This window comes from Musca vetustissima, unplaced genomic scaffold (assembly GCF_032173495.1).
Source record: "Musca vetustissima isolate MV318-11 ecotype Yass unplaced genomic scaffold, APGP_CSIRO_Mvet_v1 utg1735, whole genome shotgun sequence".
NCBI lineage: Eukaryota > Metazoa > Arthropoda > Insecta > Diptera > Muscidae > Musca > Musca vetustissima.
The window spans coordinates 641,756-669,090 of record NW_026887582.1 but is presented as its reverse complement, the minus strand read 5'-3'; the positions used below and the strand labels follow the sequence as shown (position 1 = coordinate 669,090).

Genomic DNA, 27,335 nt, shown 5'->3' with positions numbered 1-27,335 from the left:
ACTGAAAAACGATTACACGCTTCGGAGTTAAATATATTTTAACTTTTTGCGTGCGTTAACGCGATAACTAAAAACACTCGAAGCGAACATTCTGCATAGCCCTTTATAATCGACTTGTTCGAATCGATAAATAGATAACCTGGCATCACCTTCGCTACTCACTGAAAAACGATTACACGTCACAAGTTTGAGTAACCATATACACATTTTGATTACATAAATACTTAGTAAATCTATAACAACACTGGCAGACATTTGGCTTGTTTATTTCTTTAGTTTGAATTTCAACGACGCACTGCACTGTTTGCCGCCATCTGTTTCAGATATTACTGAGTGTTTTGAGTGAAAAATGTCTTTTTAAATAGATACTAAAATAAATAAATATTGCATTCAAAATGGATATAAGTTCTGATGCAATTAGTGTAAGAAGTGTCCGTTTGAACAATGTTCTCCTCGGTAAGTGCCACACACAATGAACACGAACTTATTGCCGCCAAGTTATTTCTATACCCAAACAATATATTTGTGTCTTGCTGAAATGCACATTTCCTGTGATTTCCGCAGGGATTTTTGTGTTTTCCATGATTTTTAAAATTCACTAAGATAATATGAGTTTTAATTTGAAGCGGTTTATTTTTTTTATCCAAGAGGTCCATAATATACTAGAAGATCATACTATCCTATTTCAAAGCCGATTCTGTTGCATAGCCGGTGTTAGCATCTATCCATAGAGTAAAATAGTGAATATCCGGCCGATGGCCGTCCATCCACAACAACTATTCTTTATAACCTCAGCATTATTGCTAATGAGGGTATGTACAATTGCTGCCGCAATATTTCTTTTGGCAATTTGGAGTCGATATACAAATGCCCGTCCGTCTGCCTTACAATGTGCAAAGTTTGCACAAAATCGGTTACAATCTTCTTCCAAACTTCACAAATTGTCATCTTTCCAGTATCTCCACCACAATATGTCAAAATTTAGCTAAAAATTAATTTAATTTTAAAAATTTATAAATCGCATATGGAGCGAATGCAATACCCAAATTCACAGACACTTTGGACGTCGTAATATGATTACATACATAGATCATGTTCGAAAATAGGACCCGCCGGTCCACTCCAATATCAAGCAAATGGAAAAATCGAAATTATTTTTATCAAACCTAGATAAGGTCCGAAGATGGGACCCATTGGTTCACTACTGGTACATTCTTATCAAAGGGCCAACCCTTTAAAATTTTGTAAATTTAATTGGAATCCAACTGAGTAGCTAATTGGATGAAATCCGAAGATGACGTCTATATGGCAACCTCTTCTGGTACCACTACACAGATGGGCATATCTTTGATAAAAACATATGTATAACAAATATAACGCGAATAATAAAACCTGTGTGTAATTCCGAAGACCATTGCAAGCCGTAGACAACACCAATGGAATTTTGGAAGTGTAGACATTTAATTGGGAAAATGCAAATCTCGGCGTAATTTGGAGGCCCAATAAAAGAAAGTATGGATTTCGGAAAGAAAAAAATGTGATTTGATTTAAAATCAATCAATCGATCCGCGACCGGGCTCTAATCTTTACTTCGTCCCATTTTTCCTAAATCACGAATAAAAAATGCGAACATTTCATATACACGCAACATTTGCAAATTTATTTTATATTTCACATATGAAGCCTCAACCTACAGAGTTGCTTTTTGTTATTGATCTCAAGATATCCTACCTTCTTTAATTGTTCCATCTGCCTTAATTCTCAAAATTATTTAAAAATATGCCAAACGAATCGAGGGCTAATCGAAACCCCTTTCCCTTCTGTTATATGCTTATTATATGATCGGCACTGTATATTTTTGGGAGCCAGATGTCGTATGAATACTTGACATAGATACTATTGATATTTTCCCGTACTGCAAGTATCTACTAATTTTTTCTTCGACATCATAAATAAAAAATTGTTATAGTACGTTAAAAATTATTATAGTACGGGAACAGACCATAGGTCTCGTAAAGATAAATCTTACCATTTAATTTTTTATTCAAAAATGATACAGGTGGTCGTGGTTATGGCGTCAGTACATTGTTGGCGGAATTTATGAACCGAGAAAGCCTCTTAGATGCGTTCTGTCTGCTCTACAATGAGTGCGATAAGGAATCACTACGAAAACGCGACAAACACATTGCAGAATTTGTCAACAAATGTAAGTACATTTTTATGGAAGGTTATATATAGAGTCCCCGAAGAAATACAAATTGATGTCTTCCATTGAAACTATAGTGTATGTTATTTTGACACGATTTTTACCTTGAAATCTTTGTAGACAAAAGCATAATCGAAGAAACGCAACGTCTTAGAGTGAACGTGAGGGATTTCAGTATACGCAGCTTAATAGGCAAAGGATATTTTGGAGAAGTATACTTAGTTCTGGAGAAGCAAACATGCGACATTTATGCTATGAAAAAGATAAGGAAGTCCGTTGTCACGACATCACAAGTCCGAGAGGAGCGTGACATAATGTCCAAAAGATGTTCCGAATGGATAACCAATCTACAATATGCTTTCCAGGTAATTCTTGTAGAAATAAATGCGACTCAAAAATTAATGATATGCATATTTTAGGACAACGAACACTTATATTTGATAATGGAATATTTACCCGGAGGAGATTTGTTAGGGTTGATGTCCCGCCATGGACCTTTTGACGAACAGATGACAAGATTCTATTTAGCTGAACTTACTATCGCAATAAATGCTCTTCACTGCATGGGCTATGTTCATCGAGACATTAAACCAGAAAATATACTAATTGACCGTTTCGGTCATATTAAATTGGGGGATTTTGGCAATGCCGCAGCATTGGATCGTGATGGACATGTTTTCAGCTTATCACCAGTTGGTACTCCCGATTACATTGCCCCAGAGCTTCTGCAAACAATTTCAACGTACAAGCTAACAAAGAATAAGCACGACGTAAGTTTTGTCTTAGAATTACTCATGAATATTACGTAACCCCACAATTATTTTTATAGGTAAGTTGCGATTATTGGTCCATGGGTATCATCGGTTTTGAGCTAGTTTGTGAAGTAACTCCTTTTCATGAAGATAATGTTCACGAAACCTATTCCAAAATATTAACATACTGTGAAGAAAGCAAATTAAAGGAACTTATAACATTCCCCGCCGATCTGAAATTGTCAAATCATTTTAGAAGTCTGATTGAATCGTTGGTAACGAATCCGTCGAAACGCCTAAATTACGATGCAATTCGAAAACATGCCTTCTTTGAAAATGTAAAGTGGGAATCTTTGCGGTCTGAAGTACCACCAATAATACCAACTCTTCAAAGTGAAGATGATATATCAAATTTTGAAGACTTTAATCGTAAGAAAACTAAAGTCATAAACACCGGTTCGAATAAACCTCCAATAACATCCAATGTAAACTCGAACGAATTTTGCGGTAAAGATTTACCATTCATTGGGTACAGCTTCGTGCATATGGAGCTGCAAAAAATTGAACATGGAGCCTTAGAGGATGCGCGTTATGCCAAGCTTAATAACAAGCTTAAAGAAGAGCAAGCTAAGCACAAAGAACGGCTGGGGGAAATCACAAAATTGAAGCAGGAACTTCTCAGAGCAGAACTCAAAGCTAAGCAATCAAATACCCAATCGCAGGCTTTAGATGATGCCAAGGGGGAAATAGTTAAAATGAAAAACATCATTAAAGAAAAAAATAACGAATTAGCAACCTGGCGTACCAAAATTAAGACATTGCAAAGTTCTTTAAAAATCGAACAGGAGATGTGGGCAAAGAAAGAGGCAACCATAACAGAATTGTTGCGTATGAATCGACAGAAGTATGATGAAGCCAAAAATGCTTCCGACGCTGCATACGAAAAGCGCATATTAGAAAAGAAAATGGAGATTGCCGCAATTAACGCCAAGCTGGATGAGCGTGAAGCCGAACTGTCACTTAAAATTGAAGAATGTGCACGTTTGCAGGATACAATGGAAAACTACAAGGAAATGCTAAGACAACATAAAGAACAGGCACAGAGAGATCGGGAAGAATTTGAGAAGAATAAAATGAGCTTGTCCGAAATGTACGAACAGAAATTGACCGAGTTAAGGGCGAAGTTGCGACACGAAAAGGACCACAAATCGCGACTAACAATGGAATTGCGTGATGTTCGTACAGAATTGGATGATACCCTAATAAGTACAAGATCTTCAGAAGAGGCTAAAAAGGCGTCTGCCAAAAGCAACGACGACATTCTCAAACGCCTCAATAAAGAAATTGATGCTAATAATGAATTGCACAAGCAGAATTCTGAATTACAGCATAAATATGCCGAAATGTCAAAGATATTTGAGTCGCTACAACAAGAAAATAGCCGATTGGAAAGAGAATTGCAGGTAATTATTATTTTCCATTCCGTAAGTATTATTTCATTTATGTATTCACTCAAAAATGCAATTCAAATAACTTTACATTATACATATGTATTTGATTTTGAGGCAGATTTACATGAAAGCCCCAAACTGACAGTAATTTATGTTGATTCTATAATAACAATTCGAATTACATTATAATCTGGATTATAAAAAATAATTTTATTAACTATACTTTGCATTTGGAAATCGGTTAGTTCGCTTTATGATATAATGTTGGTAATTGCGTTGGACATAAGACAGAAGTGCAAAAAAATAAATATGTATATTACTTTTATACACTAATGACAGACTCTGCTAATAGATTTACTCATCTTCTTATGCATCACACTTTACTATACAAACTTTTCAATAGGTTGCAGAATGTGGAAAAAATCTAGCTAAAAGTGAAATAGCCACCGAGTCTTCTCCATATGAAACAGCACCAGGATCTATGTCCGACATTCGGATGATCGAAGAACAGTTGAGAGCTGACTTAGAAGTAGCAAAAGAGAATGAAACTACACAAAAAGCTCGAGCGGACAAGTTACAGGAAATAGTTGAAAAGTTGGAGGAAATGCTTGAGAGATTTAATGAACAGTCATTATCTCCTACAAAACCAATGCCGGCTCCGAGAATCCACAATATTGCAGCTGGCGATATTTTAGAAAAACAAAACGAAAGGTTAGAAGACAAATTGGCAGCAGTTCGCGAACAAATGATCGTGGAGAGGCAGTCAGCGCGTACGGCTAATTTAGCATTATGGAAGGTGGAAAAACAACTGGAGGAGGCACTAGCCGATAAAAAAATGACCCAGAGGCGAATGGAATTGACCGAAGAGCGAATAAAAAAAGTCCAAGCTGAACGAGAGGAAGCAAAGCGTTCTCTAAAATTGTCCGAAGAATCTCTAAAACAAAGGGAAGAAAGAATAGACGAACTGAAACAGGAAATAATTATTTTAAAGGCAGATATACTTAAAGAGCATCGTATGTGGGAAACTGCCGAAAAGGAACGCATGGAGAGCAAGTCAGAGGTATGTTTTAGATCACTCATTTGTTAAATGATTCCATTAAAACGATTATTGATTTCAGTTAATGCAACAAATATCAAAATGTAAGCAGCTTGAGGATCGTTTTGGTGATTTACGGCAGCAACTTCACCAGTGGCAACAGAAGTGTGATAAACTCGGCATCGAAAATACTCGGCTATTTAGAGACATCGGCGAAGAGAAAGAGTCGCACGGCAATACCCAAGATCAGCTATCAGCTACCCAAATAGAACTGAAAAATCTGAAAGACAATTACGAGAGATTGAAATATGCATGTACAGTGACAGATAAGCAACTGACGGAGGTGGAGGCAATGCTTGAAAAAGAGCAGAAATGTAACAAGAGTCATCAAGAAAAATTGGACACTTTATATGCACAGATACGCGAAAAAGAACAACTGGAATCTGAGTTGAAAACAAAATTAAGAGAAGAACAAACCCTTAATAGAACTTTGGAGACAAAGACTGCATGCTTGTCCCAGGAAATACAAGACCATTTAACAGCACTGGAAGATATGAAGGACAAAATGGCGGAGCAGCAACAGCATTTGGTGGAACTAACCACGGCACTCTATGCGTCCCAAGAAAAGGTCGAGGTCCTACAGAATGAAACCCAAAGTACACAAGTAGCTAACGAAAAATTAGAACGCGAATTGATACTGCTCAAGGAAGAAAATGCTCGCATACTTTCGGATCTCTTTCATGCCAAGGAAGAAGCGCAGGGCTTACAACAAGATCTTTCCAATTCGCTAGCTACTAATTCTGAATTACAAGGTGAATTGCAGGACTTCAAACGAATTCTGGAAGAAAAGGAAAACTTCTTCTTGCAAAGAGATATTAAGTCAGAGGCTACGCTGTCACAACATAAGAAGCTTATCGATTATCTGCAGTTAAAAGTGGAGGACCTGACACAAAAGAAAAAGAAAACTTTAGCTGACAAAATTTTTGGGCATCATTCGAACGCTGTTCCTAATAAAAAGGAGCTACAGTCTACAATTGAAAACTCAATACTTTATCGCACGCTACAGGAAGAACTTAAACGGGAGAAAATGCGTTGCAGATCACTACAGGAACAACTGGATAAGCTACAAGAGAATAAGGCAAGCACAATGCGACGGTCGCCGTTGAAAGCAAAAGAGAACAAAATAGAGCAAAATGATAATCTCAGAAAAACTCCTACCAAAAAAATTCTACAAGACGAAAGCCAAAATAAAGGTGAACGCTTGCCATCAAGCCCTATAAAGAATGGAAATGAGACACACCTTGCTGGGGAATCGGCTAATTACGCACCATCGCATCATCGATTTGAGTTGGCATTACAGGAAGGCAGTGGCGGAACCGACAACTGTTCAGTTTGTCAGAACCTTATAGTTGCAGGTTCTCCATTTTGGAAGTGTAGAGAATGTAAGGATTCAGTTCATAGAAAATGTCGGGGTTCCGCCAAACAAGACTGTGGTGGAATAGGTCTCATATTGTCCGGTAATGCGAACAACGGTAGTTCCACTGATAGTATAGCGGCATTAATACAAGAACCATCGGCTCCACAAGAAACAGATTTAGATTCAGAGTCCATTGGAAAATATTCGTATGAAGCGAAAATTGATGAGTGCGGTGCTGGCAATTCCGACCAGTCGTCAAAATCCAACCTCAACAAAAGTACTCTCGTGTTTGCCATAACATCTATTCAAAATGAAACTCCGTTGGAAGTAACATGCGCCTATGAAATTGAAGAGAAAAAGATTTTATTGCTAGGTTGCAATACTGGTCTTTATGCCTTACACATTCAGACTAAGAACCTAGTCCATATTGCTGGCATAGATGCCGTAAGCTGCATTGCGATATCTCAGACTCTGGCCAAGGCCATCATGGTTGGATCACATGGAGAGTCCCTTTATCAATGTGATTTTCGCCATTTACAATCCCGATGTCAAGCGAGTGCTTGTCTAAATCCCGCCTTAGAAGCATCCGTTTTGGAATTGCCATTTGCAAACCGAACCTCTGCCGAGAAGTGGCAATTAGTGCAGATATCCCAGGAAAGTGACCAACCCTTAGATACAGTAGCCATAGCTGCAACCTCTAATCGCATTGTTATACTGAAATATGACGTTAAATATCAAAAATTTAAGCCGGTCCGCGCTCTTGATACCGCCACAGCTGTGACGTCAATATTGTACACCCGTCACTCGGCAATTGTAACCTCAGATAAATTTTTCGAAATTGACTTATCCACTTATGGCGCTGAGGAATTTTTGGATCTATCTGACAAAACACTTTCGCACACGCACAGCTATACACCCGTCAGTGCCCTGCGAATATCGAAACATGAATTTCTACTGTGTTTCATGGAAAGTGGTATATTCGTTGATGAATACGGCTGTCGCTCTCGTCCTTACGATATCCATTGGGAGTACACGCCATGTGGCTTTCTCTACAGGGCGCCATTTTTGTATGTCGCTCATTTCCAATCCGTACAAATCATACGCATACATCGCTCATACAGTCAAGAGGTAGCGTCAACCTCTGTTCAAAAGGATACCGAAGCAGACGAGGACGATTCAAGCAGTCCGAATTTTAAACGCTCTTATCTGACATTCTACATGCCAACACTTCTGACAGAAAGCAGCAAATTGGGTGCATTTATTCTTGCGATACAAAAATCAAGCGGAATGCAAGAAATTCATCATGTGGACGCGTTGCACACATTTAAGCAGCAACACAATGATTCGGTGGAGACGATATCGTCAGTTGGGACTTCAATAACAATGTCGACTATCAATTGATTACAATTACTTTATCTTAACTTTTCCATGTATTTTACTTACATGTTTATTTTTGTTTATTTGTATTGTAAGTTATTTTTATGGATTTTTAAATGTACAAAAATTGTAAAACAACTTTAATAAAAAAATGAATGGTGTAAGGTGTTAAATACAGAAACTAACTCCTAATACTAATACTACGGCTCCTTATTTGACAAAAAAATTAAAATCTAGGAGTCCCTCGTTAGGTTTGAAAGTGACATCCCAGTGAACTTCGCTCTTTGCACGTTCAACCTGCTGTGCTTGGTTCATTAAATGTACGCCTTGGCGAACAAACATGTTCCATTTAATATATTTTCCAACTTCAATGGGCTCAATCGGTCCAGAACTAACAACAGATTTTGTATCGATGGTATCATCCAACAACCAATCGACCCATAATGCAATTCCATTGCATTCCGAGGTACTGAAAAAAAAAAATAAATCTAATTGAATGTAAAAAATGCGGGATGAATCTTACCATTCTATTGGAATTGTTCCTTTTACTGATTGGTCTTTATCAAAATGCTTGAAATCTACACGCAGTACCACTTGTTCTTTTGCTAATGCCCTACAAGGGTATTCCCAAAGCGGCTGCGCCTCAACCTTTGCTTGAGCAACTGACATGGACTCCTGAAAAGTAGTTTCAATATTCGTGTTAAGAACGAACTCCTGCGGCATTACAAATGTTTTGAAACTCCCAAACGTTTACTTACCTGCACCATTTGGTCAAAGAGACTTAAATTGAAGCCCTCGCACTCTTTTACAGGGCTACGAATTTTATGTAAATCCAAGAATTCTAGTGGAACACAATATATCTTAGCACTATGTGGCGATATGAGCATCTCGTTAAAATTTTGAAGCCTATCTTTTATTTGCATTAGTAATGTACCGAAATAAAAGTTATCCCACGGCAATATTGAGTTTAGGAAATAGGGCTCGGCGAATATAAAGTTGACAGCTTTGAACTCTGCTTCCGTTATGTCGCTAATTTTTTCAGTTATTCTTACATTGTCCAATTGATTGTAGTTAACAACACTTTTTAAAAAATCTCTCGAGTAGTGTTGAGGTTCGTAGCATATTACAGACTTGGCTCCAAGTTTAAGGCACGATATTCCCAGGAGACAATTTTCACTAAGCACCAATATGTTGGAACCTGCATTAATGTGTTCCTCTAGGAATTTCATGTAGCGTTTATTACGAAAGCTCTCATTCATTTGTCCAATTCTAGACCTCGAATAAGTCAGATGCATTCTGCAGGAACACTCGTGTCTAGGAACTTTTGAAATTAAGTCGTTTTTGCTGACTCTCACATCGAACCATAAGGAGTATTCATCATGATTACATTGTAGTGTAAAGTTGTCGTTCTTTTGGAAGAATAAGGGTTTCGGTATATAGTAAATTGCTTGCATCCAATGGTCTCTCCATGGAATGACATTAGACAATGGTTTTGTTGGCACTTTTGAAGCAGCTAGTTCCTTCAGATCCGGATGCGCCCAGTAAGGAGCACATGATAGCCTGATCTCACCCTCTACATCCAAGGAAATCTCCCACCAGTAAAATACGAGATCGGTACTTCCAGCAAAACAGGCTTTTGTTTCAATATTCCGATGGCGTTCCGACTCACGAGGATTTTTTGAATTAAAGTCAAATTGGAATATTTCTATGGGCTGTGTGAGCGGCGTAAATGATTCTAAAGGTAACTGAGAGAGTTGAACGTCATGAAGGTTAGCCTCTCCCTTACATTCGGAAATTTCTTTTGGTGGTCTTAATAACACGTCTCCATCCAAATTGGCCAAAATTTTCATCGAATTCCATTGAGCGGCTAAAGGAGAGCTAACAAGTTGCGCAAAACACACTGCTCTCGATGGAATGCACACAACGTCGTCTGTCAACAAATTGGTGTGGGCATGATTGTAAATGCCAATAGCTCCTTCCCCAATTAGTTCAGTATCTAAAACTTCACTGACCAATAAATTGGCTTTCCTTGCCATATCTACACCGATTTCAATATCTGTCGATCTTTTCTTAATCAGTTTAATTTTGTCCTTCATCCCATTTGCCTCCAAAATCTTTTCGGCACAGTTGGCCATGGGCAGGAATGCTTCGCACGCCGTCACCGAATCTGCGCCAGATGACACCGCCATCATTGATAGTATACCGGTTCCGGTTCCAATGTCGAGGACATGAGCTTCTCTGCCTAAACTGTGCATTTTAGCTATTGTTTTTTTCAGAGCTTGATAATATTTTTGGTTCCTCTCCCAGTCATGAAGCATGTCCCCAAATCCAGCATTTGCCACTTCTTGGTGATAGTCGTATGTGTCGTCTTTAGCAGACCACTCATTTTGTCCAGTTATTGGATTTAAAATCTGAGTAAAAATAGCCATACAGCGTTTTTTAATTGGACTTGTATTCAAACAGTTAAATAATTTTAAAGACATCGGCATATACCGACTCTAAACGTGGTAATTTTGTTTTTATTGCTTGAATAAAAGCCCATTAAACAGGTCGAGCATGGCCCAATAATAAGGTCGTCCGACAAGGCCAGATGGTTTCACCCGAGCTGTCAAAATGCTTTCAATTTGACTTAATCGCGTGAAAACGTAAACAAAAAATTTGACAGTTTGGAGTATTTTCTACCAAAATGGGCGATAATATTCGCATCAGCCCAGCTGATTATCAAAACATATTGTTGTAATTTGAATTCGCCGCACATTAGCGTAACGCAAAATTTACTTCAAAAATTCACACAGTGATCATAAATGAAAAATAAAAGCCGTGTTTGTGTGAAAAATAATTACAAATACTATAATACTAAAGTGCTAAGCGGAATGTTCGCGTTGAGCGTTGTTTCATGTCATGCGTTAACGCTTTAAAGGGCTAAACAGAATGTTCGCGTTGAGCGTTTTTTTCTTATCGCGTTAACGCACGGAAAAAGTTAATATATATTTAAAGGGTTAGGCAGAATGCTTGAGCCATCCGTCGCGTCATATGTTATCGAAAATACAACAACCACAAGGAAACGATATGCGTTTGTGTTATCGTTTCCTTGTGGTTGTTGTATTTTCGATAACATATAACGCGACGGATGGTTCAACGCGGGCATTCTGCTTATCCCTTTAGCCCTTCAACGCGATAACAAAAAAACGCTCAACGGGAACATTCTGCTTATGGTGTTTCTACACGATATGTATTTTACATATGTGCTGTCACTTTTTTACATATGGAAATCGAACTCGTCATGTGAAACATACGGAAATTTCAATGTGTCAAAACGATATGCAATTACATATGTATTTTTTTCCGAATAGGACGCGCTCTATTTTCGTATGTGAAACATTAGGAAATCAGCTGTTTGAATGAAACACATTGTTGGAAGAAAATATTTCAATTGCAATTCAAAGAAAAGGATGAAAAGGCAACAATTACAAATTATTATTTCGTTTGTAGGTGTTTAATAAAAAAATGATGTTGATTTAAGAAAAAATAAAAGTGTTTTTTTGTTTATAGGTTATGTCATATGTAAAATACATATGCCGATTTTAACACAAAAATAAATGTTTTGTGTACACTGCTAATTTTGACACACATAAGGAATTACATATGGATGAAATAAGTGACAGCACATATGTAAAATACATATCGTGTAAAAACACCATTAGCCCTTAAAAGTTAAACAATGAGAAACTTCTTTTGGCTCCGCTTAATAACGCGAACTGACTCGCGTCAAAGTTGAAAAATTTAACTTTCGGCGTCAAGGCGCGCATTTAATTCTTGACACTTGTATGTTGACATTACAGTGCACAAAAAAACGCATTGAACTTTGCAATTATTCGGGAAATAATAAAAAAATAGGCACAAACTCAAATAAAAAATTAAAAAGAAAAATAACTCGCAATTAATAAATTGCGTGGAGCAACATCCTTGCCTTTACGATAAAATAATGAAATAATAAGGCAATAAAATAATAAAGGAAAAGGCCAAACATTAGTGAATAGCAAAATCTAACGCGAGTTACATTACGACGCGTTATATAACACAACGCGCAACGCGATCATTCTACTTAGCTTAGCAACTTTTAAGTCTACTCCAACATCCAGCATTTTGTAAATATGTATTTTGATTTGATGGAACTAGCCACCTTGAGATAATTATATCATGGTACATATCAGAACATGTAGTTCCCTGTAAAAAATTTTGTATAACTGCATTTCTGTTTACGTACATCGATGTAATTAACATCACTTCCAAGAAGTAACTTCTGCGTAAGTCCGAGAAATTACATCCGCGTGACTATTGCGTAGTATCGCAGAAGTTACTTCTTGGAAGTGACGCGGACGTGGTTCATTTCTTCCCGAAGAACGCGACCTTCTTCCGCAACTGTTTCTGTCGCCTTGGCGTTACTTCGACTTTATTTTGCTTGCATGATAGTGTCAGTTTTATAAGTCGAAATCAGTAAACAAAACATACGTGACCATGAGTCGTAACCATGATTCTTAATGTAATGCCACGTACAGACGAGCGTCGTTTGCTCTCTCATTCGTTGTTCGACCACTAATTATGAAGTAATTACTTAGTTCCCCATACAAAATTTTCTGAGCGAACACCGACTTTTGTACGTTGTTCAATTCGAATCACTCTCTGAATAACCAAGAATTTTGTCCCATCCCTAAAGCGGTGTACACACTATCATTTTTGACTGTCAGCTTTTTTATCGATTACTGATAAAAACCATAAATATTTTTGTGGTTGCCTGATGAATGACAAACATGTGATGCCACACTATCAAACAAGCAAAATTTGAGCAAGAGTGCCATTCAAAAATGCTAGTGTGTACACCGCATAACATTTGAGAGTATTTTCAAACTTTTTCAGTAAAATTGAAAATGATGAATGAAAAGTAACAAATTGTCTAGTTTTTATAAATGCAGAAGGAAGTAAATTTTGTAATCTACATAATGCAATATGCATTTCTTTCCCTTTTGTTCTAACTAGCGTACAAAACGAGAAACAAATGTGGGGAAACCCAAACAAATATTCTCCAATTTTTTATATGTCACATTTGAATATAAAAATTTATTAATAGCAACAATATTTTCGGAAAAAATGGAAAACATGAATTAAAAGTAAATAGATATAGGTTCATACAATAGTCAGGAGAAAGAGAATTATTTTTTCTATTTAGATCCATATGTGATTCACGCAAAAATGTTAACATTTTGGTGTAAAACAAGAAACAAAAAGTTTGAAATAAAAAAACTCTAATGACATGAATTAAGAATAGGGTTGTATGAACGGGTTAATTCATGCCCGTCAGAACATGGCATAAAGTACGCCTAAATATACCTTGTACCTTACGGAGTATACCATGGGTACCAAGATCTATTAATAAGGTCACAAGGTAGCAATCGAAATCGGAAAACACCTGTTTTTTCTCAAGTCTAATGCCAAAAATGTTGACTTTGTTTACGTTTTCATAATGGAAGTCAATTCTCAATAATGCATTTTGACAGCAAACTTGAGAGGTATCGATTTCCATCTGATCTCCCTGGGCGACCTTACCCAGTGGGAAAATGTAATCGATGGTAAACGAACGGGTAATGCATAGCCACTATGATTTGTTGATTACATTATGCATTATCCGTAACACGCTGCATGTCCTACGAAAATAATATATTTTCCTATACTATCCATATAATGCATAATGTAATCGATGAGTCGTAATGTATTTTTTATAGGTCCTTAGTAATATGTGAAATAATTTATTCTCCGGGTTTCATTAAATAATTTGTTGGTTTAAATGAAAAACATTTGTTTTTATTCACAAATATAACGATTTTACATATAGTTTTAAAATGAATATAAAACGTGTTCACAGAGTATTTTTTGGCACAGGCAATACAAATATTTCCATTATTGTTAACCAAAAAAAAAAAAATTTTTTTTGCAATAACAAAAATATAGAAAAAGGAATATTTTATTATGATTTCATTACTTACACTTTTTAAGAACAGATTCTAATTAATGGGATTGCTGTCCAAGGAGGATATCCATTTTTTTGCAATTATGTTTTGGATTAATAATTTCACAAGTTGTATTTGTTTCTTTATTCACTTCATGTACACAATGTTGTTTATTCCTTTTGCTAATAATTACAAAATTACGTCTTTGTTGGTGCACGACAGAGACAAAACTGACAAATTTACACTCCGACATGAGAGAGTCGACAGATAACGGGACTTCAAAAATAAAAATCAAGAAAAAAGTGAAACATTTCATTACCTTATCGTATCCTTTGGGAAACGAGTAGTTAATTAGTACGAATTTTTTGTCAATTGAAATTACCTCCTCGTTACTTTTAAGATATATTATATAATGTGTCATCTATAATGTCTTTATATATTATTTTCTCGATTCTTCCGGATACATTATATAATGCAATGATTATAATGCATTACTAAATCGATTCTCAATGTAATACGTTCTCACTTTTCCCACTGGGTATTTATAGGCCATGATGGGTACATTTAAAAATTTACAATGTTGCCACCGAAAATTAAGAAATTATTTAAAAGGAACAAAGGAATACGAAAACAATATCAAAAAGTAGTAAAGTAAAACGTTTGCAAACAACCAACAATCTGGCCGCACTCCTTATTCGAACATTAAACTCAAGAAAGAGAGTAAATAGAGGAACAAGGCTAGAAAAAGAGGTGAATGTGATATTTAAAGGTTGGTAGCACTGTGTGCAGAGAACATTATTGTTTCTTCCATTTGGCAGTAAGTTATTGAGAAGCAGGGCTATTGAAAATTTATTGTCGACGGCAGTGTAATTTGTGGAAAAACATTTTCCATTTGGGAAAAAAAAAACAACGCAAAAAATAAAGCACATTTGATATTGCAAAAATAATATCAACTGGACACCGAGAGCAGCGGTGTCACTGATTTATCAGAGAAAGAGTTCCGACTGCAGAAGTGTCGTGCGTTTCATTTTTTCGCGAAAGATATTGTGTCTGATTAACAGTGAAGAAGAAGAGAGCTAACTTTTAAGAAGAAATACTCAGTGTTTGCAATTAATTAGAATTGAATTAATTAGACTTGAAGAAGTGCTCTGAAAAATCTGGATCTTGAAAGAATATTATAGTCATTACGGGGCGTCGGTGTTACTTTGGTATTTATTCAATTTGAACTGTATATTGCCACTACGACACAATGAGTGGTGGCATGCCGGAGCTGGGCTCGAAAATCAGCCTAATATCAAAGGCTGATATTCGCTATGAGGGACGTCTTTATACTGTGGATCCTCAGGAATGCACTATCGCCTTGTCAAGTGGTAAGTTTATTTCGTCCTAAGTCCCTATTCTAATTATAACAACAAAACTACGAAGTACTGTTATCAAACGGTATTCCAGTTTTTTTTAGTTTTGCATTTCGTGGATCCCACCTATTCGTTTTTCTTTATTCCTCAAAAATACGTGTATGTATGTGTTTCATTTCTGTTTTCTTTGTCGTGTTGTTTTATTTTCTTTCCTTTTCTTTCTGCCACCTACCTTACTTCCAAATTTCTGTTTGTCAAGTTGGCATCATTTTTATTTACCGCCATTCGTTTCGAAGAGATACGTACACACGCACATTAACGAATTTATTACATTGGATCATGTTTTAACGTGATTTTGCACTACATACACACGAAAACAATTTCCATATGCTTGTTGCGAAATAGACTGCTTGCACTTTCTTCCATATTCCTATAATGCCATAGAAGCCAGGAGACTTTGGCATCGGAGACACGGACGTGTCGTTATTGTATGTTAACATTTTTGTTGGTCTTTCTTCCTTATTTGAAATTTCATTTCATTTTCTTCTATCTGATTTTGTTTCAATAGCAGTGGAAAGCAAGCGTGAGTGAGAGAGGCGAGAGAAAAAGAGAATGAGAGGATTGCCGCTTAACGGTTATTATTACGGTGATATGTTTACGTGTGTTGTAAATGTACTGAATGTGCAGTTGTTGTGTGATGCTGAGAATAATTTAAATACAGTGTCACCGGCAAAGGAATTAAAATAAAACAGGCGCATAAGTCGTCCTGCATGTAATATTTAATTTTTTTTATAGATCTTCGATAAACATGAACAATTTTCAAATCACTGATTTATGCAGCATTCCGTAACAACTAATATTTACAACGAATGTATAAACGCATTTATCAGTTTAGTTTTACCAATTTTTGAGTACGAGAAGGGGCTAAATTATAGCATCTAGCAAAAAATGCTAAAGCCCTTTATTAATATACTTATGTGCGACACATACAACTGTGTTTATTAAAATAGTAGTGCGGTTGGGTTGTAAGTACTGAACTGTAAAATTGTTGAAGAACACTTAATTTTTTCTAACAAAATTGCACAAATAAATAGTTTTATTTCTTTTTATAATCTTATCTCACTTATCCCGGAACAAAAATATGTTTTCTATTAAAAAAATAATAAAATAAAATAGTCCGAATTTGTTCTGTTCATAAAATGTCGGATAAAAGCAATAGTTTGATACACGTATAACTTTGGCTTATTTCATAGTTTGTGGTAAAGCCCTTACGGTAGCATAATGTTTTTTTAGGTTGACTACACTGTTCTATCCATTATACCATTGATCATATGGTTTGGCCCTACGACATAATACAAATATGAACAGATGTTAGATTTATTTATTTATTTATATATTTCATAGTGCCCAGTCTTTCGACCTTAAGGCTGTAAGCTACATTTCACAATTAAATATAAAATTTATCGTATTAAGCGGCTTAAATGTAAAAGGGAGAGATATTGAACTACTAAAGAATATTATACCGATTAAATTACAAAAAAAGTTTTTGATTATTATAGATTATTATTAAAAAATTTGATTAATTGGATTATGACTACTCCAGTAGGAATGGAATGGAAAATTATAATATATAAAAATGAGTTGTGTTTTTATCTAAATAATTTGTATCACAAATATAAAAAAAATTAACATACATACGTACATTAAAAAAATTTAATTGAATTTGATTTAGTTTTTACCATTTTAGAGGACGCTAAAAGGTTCACCCTACTATACCGTACTAGATCAACTGCACTACTATTTTTTATCGTTTCCACGACAGAGGGGTCTACGATCCGAAACGACCCGAGTTATACTCGGCCAACGTCTGTCAACAACAACAACTATTTTTATGAACACAACTGTATAATGCGGCGTATGTTAATTTGTTCGCCATTTACTACAAAAAAGTTTTTTGTATTTAAGTTGAGTAATTTAGCAGTTTATGAGTATAGTTTTTTTTTCTTATGTATAGTTTAAGGCCTAGTGGAAAGGCTCCCCGCGGAATTTTGGAGGGCCAAATCTCATGAACTATGGACTTATTCGATATGAAAATTACGTTTTTGTAATCAGAACTTCAAACCCATTAAGATCGTACCAATATTGTGGTATGAAACTCTTTGTGAATTTTAAAAATCATGAGAAAATACAAGCAACCAGTGGGAATATCTCCGGAAATTTGTATTTCTGCAAGAAATAATACCATTTTAATCAGGGGGACTACCTATGGTAAAAATTTTAAAACTATTCGATATTAGCATTATTTAAAAAGGCTTATTTCCAATCCATATGCTGACTATAGGAAAATGCAGACTTTTTTGTTCCTAAAGACGGCACCCAAAAATTTAAAATTACAGCTAATTATGGAAGGTAGCATAATTTTGGAAGGTACTCTCATTTAATAATAATATTAATGACAACCTTTTTTAATTTGTAATAGCCATCTATCAATTTTTAAAAGAAGGAAAATAAATTCCAAAATTGCATATCTATTGGCGTATTTTTTAAAAAAATAAAAATGTATATTTTCTAAAGCTCTTATGTATTTGATGATGGATAAATCTATATATTAGGTTGGGGAAAAAGAAACCCATTATTTTTATATCAACTATAGGAATGTCCGATTTGAATATGCACCGTTTTGCCCTATTGTTTTTACACAATGAGCTGAGGTGACCGACGTTGGCCGAGTATAACTCGGGTTGTTTCGGATCGTAGATCCCTCTGTCGTTTTGTTGTCATTTTAAAGGTAACTTCATAATGTCTCTCTCATTGAAGTCCTGTTCTATATTTTTTCCAAAAACTCTAGTAGCCGATTTTCACAATCCTCCCTAGACACCAATTTTTTATCATTAAATAAATTTTGAAATGAAAAAAAGGGATGATAATGGTGCCACGTCTGGACTGTATGGCGGATTCGTCTGTGCGAGGTGCATCTTTAACATCAAACATTTCTGAACGGAATTTACAACACCAAAATTGCACATAATTGGCTTTTACAGTATCGAAACCATAAACTCCATTCACAATTTTAGCCGCTTGGTTTGCATTTTCGCCTTTGTCATAGAAAAAATGTAAAATGCACCGAATTTTCCCTGTAACACACAACTGAATGCACCAAACTAAAAACAGCAAAATAATTTTTTTTTCTACGAAATGTCACCTTTCCAACGAGCATAAATCTGAAATTTATTTTTCCCCAACTTAATATAATGACATTTAAATATGTATGCCCATGGTACAATTATAAAAGGTAACATCAAGTCCCAGCTGATTTGATTCCAACGTAATACTAGTGTCAATATGAATTTGACAAATTATGTTTTTAAAAATCACCCAACAGGAAAATTGGGAACGCATACAATTTGTAATTGTTCTTTATTAAATGTGCTCCCGTATTCAACTTACTCAATCTGCCTGCTGGGAACAACTCGCTATTCCCTGTATTTTCATATGTGTTACACAATTATAGGAAAGATGTGGAAGCGATAGAAATATAAATTTGATAGATTTTCATTCATGTTTTTCAATTTTTATTTTGAGGATTCGAAAATATTTCATTTTAAAAATAAAAATAATTTGATAATAATTTGTTTGTTTACATTTTTCTGTCAAATGAGTTGACACTAGTAGAACTTACAACAACAAATTTCCATGTGGTTGTTGTATCGTTTTTGTACAACAACACTTGCTGTTACCTTCTATTATTATACCATGATGTATGCCATGAACAGACAGACATTACAGTGAGTTTGGGATTTCCATAGTTATCATAGGGGTTATCCACTTACTATAAGCGATTCGACGATGATTCCAACAAACCACGGCATTTGTTGCTGAATATTTTTTCACATTTATTTTATGTAATATTTTGTCATTTCTTGTCCTAATTTCAAAATAAGAGTATAAATAAAAGTCGCCGCGTAATTACAAAAATGTATTTATAAAATTCAACAACTCAAAAATGTATAATTTTGAGGTTTTCTAACCTTATAGGGTTAATGCACCGATAGTCGGCACTTTAAGAATTTTCGCTTTTTAAAGGTTTCAAAGGTTTTCATTCCAAGTGCATCTTTTCTACGATATTGTATTTAGGTTCATTTGTTTAGAAATTTTGTTTACTCCATGATGGAATACAAATCTGTTTAGTTAATTTGTATTAAAGTAGATTAAATTAATAATTATGTAAAGTAATGCCTTTGTGCCAATAGTCTGCACTTTTTTCCAATTGTCGGCATGTTATGTTGCAATAGTCGGCATGTCGCATTTTAGTTAAACAAAAATTATATATTTAATCGATTTTTCTGCTATTTGCAATAAGAAATTATTACTACGGGACGTTTCTATCAGTGTTGTATTAAAAAAGTTATATCAAATAATACTTTTTATTAAAATATTACAATTATAAAACATGGTGCCGACTTTGGGAACCTGTTATCCAATTCTCGGCATGGCTAAATAAGGCAATACAGAGGTTAATAAATTTAAGATTAAACAATGTCTTCCATTATGTAAAACCACTCAACTGTTTTTTTTATAAATTAATCGTTATTTAGAGCACTTATTTAACATGTTTTCCAATTTTGAGCCAAAATTATCGAAAAAGTGCTTATTATTCAACCATATGCGACTATAGGAAAACCTTAAAAATTTTTGTTCCTATGGTCAAAATAAATAATTTTAATATAATTACAAGTCTTTTGAAATTGGCGTAGTGTTGACAAACCTCATTGATAAAAATATCATAATTACAAATATTTTTTAATGATTTTAAATTCTAAAGTATTCTACTCTATGTTCTTTACAATTGCGAAGAAGATCCTTGTAAAAATAAATAATTTTAATATAATTACAAGTCTTTTGAAATTGACATGCCTAATATTTTTTCTTAAGAAACATGAATTATCGCTAGTGTTGACAAACCTCATTGACCAAATACCAAATTTTGACTGAATAAATGAATAAATGACTGAATAAAACTCGATTAAATTTTATACAGAGATAGGTTGCAGTGTTATTGAAGATTATTCAAGATATTTTTCATATCTAGTTATAGGATTTTTTCGTTATTTGAAGTTATATAAAACAGATGCCGATTTTTCAGGCTTGGGAAGCATTCAATTAGCACATGTGCTATGAAACTAAGAAGCAAGAATTACCAAAGATCGAGATGTTGACAATTTGTGGAAGAGGTAACTGAGGGACGTAGAGGTAATTGGGGGAGCAGATCCATAGAACCCATTTTCGGATTGGATCTAGATTTACCATTTTTAAAGTTTTAAACCCTTTGGGGAGTTACCAAAAGATGTAGTGGACCGGTGACTGCATTTTCGCACATGATCTATATTTGATAAAAAAAGTGGGTCTGAAAATCCCATTTTTAGATTCGAAGAAATTTTAGCAAAGATATTACTATGCGCAAAGCAACACATTACACATTTTCAAAATATGGGCCCTTTGAGGGGAGCTATTAAGACCAATAATTCCTACATTCGAACATGATATAGTTTTAGTCAAAATATTAGGTTATGCATAGTTTGGGACAAAACGGCTTTAATAACAGCTGTACTGCACGTAGCATGATCACTTCCCAAGAACTCTGGACGATTTAATCAATTTATAGTTTATGCGACATTAAAATTTCCTGGTACGAGTCAAATTGGCACACTTTCAATCTAGTGTTTACTACTCCATTTAGAAAATGATTCAAAAGCAGATAACAAAATAAATTCCTTCTTGACAATTTAACGCCATTTACCAAACTGGGTGACACGAAGTTTAATCGGTGATATATGCACGTCAAACACCTCTACCACGACAGTACCACATTTCACCGACGTAGCCAGAGACATTTTTCACAATAAATTTATATTTAAAGCTTTAGCCGTTCTATAGATATGAGTCGCCAAATAGTGCCAAACTAGGGTTTTTCAAAATTATGAGGCCCCATTGGTAGGTGGTGAAATTTTGGATGTGGGTTCAATCTAAAAACGTAACAATATTAAAATCTTCAGAAGTGTGTCGCAAAAAAATCCTCCCACAAACACATTACCGTAAACTAAAATTTTATGTTAAGTAACAAATTTCAATATTATTTTCCTTGTACTTAGTTTTTAATAAATTATGACATACCCAAATACTAATACGTTCATCTTATCATTGTATATTTCTTGTAGTTCGTTCCTTTGGCACGGAGGATCGGGAAACGCAATTCCAAATTGCACCGCAAAGTCAAATTTACGACTATATTCTATTTCGCGGAACTGACATCAAGGATATCCGAGTGATAAACAATAGCTTGCCTCATCCAAATGATCCGGCTATTATGCAAGTACAATTACCAAATGGACAACACGTGATGCCACATTTATCAATGCCAAGTATGAATCCACAAGTGCCACCGATGGGGGCTGTCGGAGCATATGGGAACCCTTTCGGTTCAATGGGCGGTTTGGGTGCGATTGGAGGTGCTAGTGGTAGTGGTGCTGTTCCGCAATCTTTAGCACCTGGAGCCGGTGCCCCCGGGCCATTCATGATGGGTAATCAATCAGTGCCACCACAACAGAAGTTACCGCAAGGACAACAATCGCAAGTGCAACAGCAGCAAAAGCAACCAAGTAAGTCCATACCGATAGTGTTCGTTTTTCTGCACCTGTCGTGACACACTATGTCAAAACGCATTCACAAAAACTCATATCCAGAGGGGGGATACATTTAGATGCGTTTCCCCCGATAAATAGTGTTTTCCCCGAAATACGTTTGAATATAGGTCTCAACACTCTCAGCAGACTCGGCATAGAGTTTGTCTATAGTACATAATCCATATCGTTTGCTTATCGTTCCTACAGGCAGTAACACAGCGGATGCAAATCCTTTGAGCTCTTCATTGTTAACAACAGTTGATACTGTCGGCTCGCAATCAACTTCCAATATGAACAACAGTAATACGAATAATGCTAATAACACAAATGCCCACAACAAAATAGGCATCAGTTGTGGCATCGACAATAACAACGTTGGTCTTTTGGGCATTGGTCTCAGTTCAGGTGGCGGTCTTCTCAGTAACATAGGCTTAGGTGGCGGTAGTGGCGGTGGTGGCAATGGAATTATTGGAAATAACCCGACTTCCACTCCTGCTATAACGTCTCTTACGGCTGCTTCTATTTCCGCAAGCAAGAAAATACCAAATACATCGGCTATAAATGAACATAAAGACCAAGGTGTGATGACGAGGGGTAAACCCACTTTTAAATTTTCTCCCATTATATAATTTCTACACAAATTACCATATATTCATTTTTTAAATACACTTCCATTTTTGGTTCATTTTTTAATTTTGTATACCGTAGTTTAATATTGGTTTATTACAATTTTAGCAAACGAGCAGGTTTTGTTTCCTAGGAGGGGCTTGATTTTGTTTCATTATTTAGAGTCATAAGATCATAATTTCTTGAAATTAAAACCTAAATATTTGTTGTTTTACTTTAGAAATTTCAGTGTATTTTATTGTTTGTAGTAAATTCAATACCAATTTGATTTTGCTAGGAATGTTTGTTTTAAACCATCTTGACATGTACAATCCTTGGTCTTGTGGTGGTTGTCACTATGAAAAGTTTTCTTTAAATAGTCTTCGGGTTGCTTTTGCGTTTCTTTGTTAGTCCAAGGTTTTCGTTTTCATTTCCTTAAATGCCGTAGCTGAGATTAGATTCTGGTTTGAGCTTTGTTTCTTCTTTCTAATTTATTTTGTATTTTGATTTGGAAAAATATTTTTTTGATACACACATCTACAAAATTCACACATATATGCACGTTTAATCGAATGTTAAAATGAGTACTGTTTTTTCTCCAACTTCAATTGTAATTGAATGAAGTTTCCGTCATAGACATGCTAGCTGGAGCTTCGCGGTCGACCACACCCATCAGCTTGATATCGCGTAAGAGTCCTTCGGCCGATATTGGCGTACAGGTAAACCAACAACAACAGGCCCATCAACAACACAACCACAATAATCAAAATCAACAACAAGGAGGAGGTCATCATCATCCGAATCAACATCAAAATAATGCTGGCCATGGTGGTCAGTCGCGTGATGCTGGACACAAGCGACCAAATTATCAAAATCAACGTAACGGAGGCGGCGGTGGTAATAACCAACGTAACAATGGCCGTGATCGCCGTGATTCGGGTCGTATGATGGACAACTATCATAACAATCACGATGGAGGCGGACGTAATTCGTACAATCAACGTGGCAACAACCAGGGCAATCAGAACCGAAACAATTGGAATATGCATCGTGGTAACATGCCTAATAATATGCGTAACAATCGCGGCATGCGTTCTCAAGTGGTAGGTTGAGATATTATATACGTTGACATAAGCAGAACTTAATCTCTTTTTGCATTCTCCTCCAGGTCGGCTTCAGATCAACAAGTGGTCCTGGTGGCATGCAAAAACCTTCACGTAATCCAATTAAGTTTGAGCAGGACTTTGATTTCGAACAAGCGAACAACAAATTCGAAGAGCTACGCTCCCAATTGTCGAAACTAAAGGTGGGCGATGAACCCAAATCCGAGCAGGTATATTTTTCAAATTTTATTTGTTTGTTGACGTCCCCAATATTTTCCTCCATTCGTTTGCAAGTCTTTAGTGTTTTGTTCATCATAGTTAAATATACATATATTTGAAATTCAAATAGCATATATTTTCATTTATTAGAGTGAATGTGGCATTTAGTCCTACATATGAGCATATTCCACTGAAACCCCGAATCATAAAATGTAATATCGCAATTCGTGGCGTACAATAATAAAATGGTGTAATAAACGAAAACAACATGTATATTGACCGATAAAATACGCACCAAACATTGATTCTGTAGCATGTATTCAGCTATGAATGCGTATTACTATTATTCTCCATTTAATATATATTTAATTTCTCAGTTTCAAAAAATTTTATTTTGTACTTTGATTTAGTTCGAACCTACACTAATTCAAGAATGTCCCCATAAAATTTTCAAGTGAAAATCTCAATAATTTTTGAAGATATAGCGATTTATTGTGCTAGCATCAAGTGATAGCAAGAGGGCTTCTCAAACTTAAAATGCATTTCTAATTTAGTGCTCGAAAACAATTTTCTCAAGAATGAATTCCTCTGACTATGAATGAGTTATTATTTTTTATAAAACAGTTGAAGAAATATGCAATAAATATATTTGAAGAGCGTCTGAATTGTAGCTATTTTTCAGTTTAGGTGCTGTAACTTTTAAAAATATTTTTCGACTCCTACTCTAGTCTGTTTTTGTACAATCGTAGTATTAGTGTGTTTTTTAGTTTCTCTCAATAAGCAAAACAGTATGATTTAACTACTCAAACATAGGGACATCTATCTATAAATAAACGTTAGACTTATCAGGAAGTACATTGAATGCCAATATCAGAGTAGGCATATTGAAATTGAATTTACATAGTACATATTTAGAGAAATTGCAAAAAGTTTGTATTTAAAAAATTAACATTTTTATTTTATTTATTTTTCCACTATAATCCCGCATGTCCACAACCTACCTACAACCTTTATACACCCAAATTCATCGGTACTTCCTTTACACACAAACATTGGCAACAACTGTGACAAATCATTATCTATCCATCCCTTAAATCCCTTATTGCGATTTGATGAATATCCAAAATACACGCTGATATCGCAATGTAAAAACTCAACCACACCACTGCTACTTGCTCAACAACGACACAAATTATATTTGCTTCACATTTTTTTGTTTCAATAACACGATATATGCTGCACTTCTCATTCACATGAAAAAATGCTATAATATAAATGTGAAATCGGCTGGGCTGTGCAATTAATAAATCCATGAACAAAACTTGCAAAATAATGACACTAATATAACTCTGAAGTGTTCTTCGCCTACTCCTACTACTTCGCAGATGAACGGTGAAACTGATAAAAAAGATGATTCTGGCAATGAGACGGGCGCTGGTGATCACGAGCCCGAGGAAGAAGAGATCACTGTGGGCTATGATAAGACTAAATCATTTTTTGATAACATTTCTTGTGAAACGGCCCAAGATCGTGCTAAGAATAAAAATTATGATTGGCGTCAGGAACGCAAACTGAATAGTGAGACCTTTGGTGTTTCATCTACAAGGCGTGGAGGGTAGGTTTTTTTTGTTTCTGCACAATATAAAAATGAAATAAATTTCTGATTGATTGTAATTCCAGATATCGAGGTCGTGGTAATAGTTATTACAGCCGTAATGCTGGCAACTACAACGGTGGTGGTGGTGGTGGCGGCGGTTATAATCGTGGATACCGCGGCAACAATAACTACCGCAATCGCAGCAATAATCGCAACAAGATGCATAACCGAGATGGCAATAATGCGAATGGCAACATTAATGCTCCCAATAGCAATACAAATAATCCTGCAGGTGGGACTAACGATGCAGCAGCTAACTTGAAAAACCAAGCACAACAGCCATCGACACCGAGCTCATCATCCATTGCCAACACCAATACAGCGTCTTCATCGAAAGCGGTGTCGTCAGCATTAGCAGATACTAAAAATCAACCCCAAATGGCTGCAGTCGGCGCAGGTTAGTTCTTGCAGAGTTCTTGGTAAAGTTCATTATTAAACTGTAATGCGTTCCGTAAATTTCAGGTCAATAATCCTTGATTGATCCTTCGAAGAGATCCCACGCTACATAAAGAAAATATCATAAAGGAATTCGTTTTTAATAACAAACCCATACATACGAAAAATACTTTATCCAATCAAAGGTATTTTTAAACTGCTGACGTCCTTCTCCCATCTACGAATATAAACAAAAGAACTTAAGAATTTATATGTAAATTAAAAGATACCAATTAACATCAGAAAGGATAAACTAACTTTTTAACATTACTACTTTATATGTAAAAAAGGCCAACCTAGTAACATGTTACAACTTGAATATAAATTTTTAAACAATCATATGGGTTAAGCAAGGCGGCACACATTTGAATCATACATACGGTAACATACAACACAAAACAAAAACCTTTTAAATATGTTAAAAGAATAGTTTTAGAAACTAAAGAAAAAAATAATAACAAAAAGAGAGGATAATAAGAAACAAAATTTATATATTGAATGAAATTTTCCAAGAATTTTTTAAAGAAAAGAGAAGAGATATAGTATAACTGAGAATATATATATAAAAATTGTAGAACTACTAAATGAGAAAATATTACGGAAATAATTATAATAAAAGGCGCTTACAAATACCACACAAATTGAAAAGTAACAAACAAGCGAGCAAACAAACAAAGAATGATAAATACAATGATGATATATACGTCTACAACAATATTTTTATATAAACTAAGAAAACAGTAGGGGAGCACTATGATTTGATAGTTTCTGCGTTGATTTTAGAAATACAAATCGTGACTTTGGTTTGAAACGGTGGAATAGCATTTATTGGAGCAAACAGCTAATTAATTCAAAAATTTTGATTACACATACCTCCTATTTATTACTACAGAAACTCCCAATGTCATTTGTTGTTAGCAGCAAATATTAATTATATTTATTTAAGGTAAAGATCAAATAAAGAAAGTATATAAAAGTCTCACGAATTATTATTTGAAAGAAAACAAACATGGTGTTGTTGTACTTTTCATTTCGA

At 35.2% G+C, this 27,335-nt stretch overlaps 4 protein-coding genes across 5 annotated transcripts in view; 2 read left to right on the top strand and 2 right to left on the bottom strand.

Annotated features, from left to right (window-relative positions):
• The window catches only part of LOC133335151 (laminin subunit alpha), a 607,777-nt gene that overhangs the window by 88,102 nt on the left and 492,340 nt on the right, over window positions 1-27,335 (bottom strand). The gene's annotated exons all lie outside the window — the stretch shown is intronic.
• Window positions 396-8,263, top strand: LOC133335195 (citron Rho-interacting kinase). The gene is made up of 7 exons (XM_061543498.1): window positions 396-456; window positions 2,060-2,206; window positions 2,327-2,571; window positions 2,626-2,976; window positions 3,036-4,421; window positions 4,813-5,469; window positions 5,528-8,263. Exons 1-7 carry the CDS (start codon window positions 396-398, stop codon window positions 8,261-8,263), a joined length of 5,583 nt encoding a protein of 1,860 aa, XP_061399482.1.
• Window positions 8,450-10,677, bottom strand: LOC133335194 (protein arginine N-methyltransferase 7). The gene is made up of 3 exons (XM_061543497.1): window positions 8,998-10,677; window positions 8,763-8,914; window positions 8,450-8,708 (listed from the first exon to the last, which is right to left on the bottom strand). The coding sequence occupies exons 1-3, from the start codon at window positions 10,666-10,668 to the stop codon at window positions 8,450-8,452; spliced, it is 2,082 nt and encodes a 693-aa protein (XP_061399481.1). The 5' UTR covers window positions 10,669-10,677.
• On the top strand, window positions 15,444-26,364 carry LOC133335148 (protein LSM14 homolog A). Of its 2 annotated transcripts, none has more exons than XM_061543452.1 (7): window positions 15,444-15,614; window positions 21,815-22,255; window positions 23,510-23,988; window positions 24,054-24,218; window positions 25,593-25,822; window positions 25,888-26,261; window positions 26,327-26,364. In XM_061543452.1, the coding sequence occupies exons 1-7, from the start codon at window positions 15,494-15,496 to the stop codon at window positions 26,332-26,334; spliced, it is 1,818 nt and encodes a 605-aa protein (XP_061399436.1). In that variant the 5' UTR covers window positions 15,444-15,493; the 3' UTR covers window positions 26,335-26,364. The 2 variants fall into 2 exon arrangements, with proteins under 2 accessions (XP_061399436.1, XP_061399435.1); XM_061543451.1 differs by having other exon boundaries at window positions 25,563-25,822.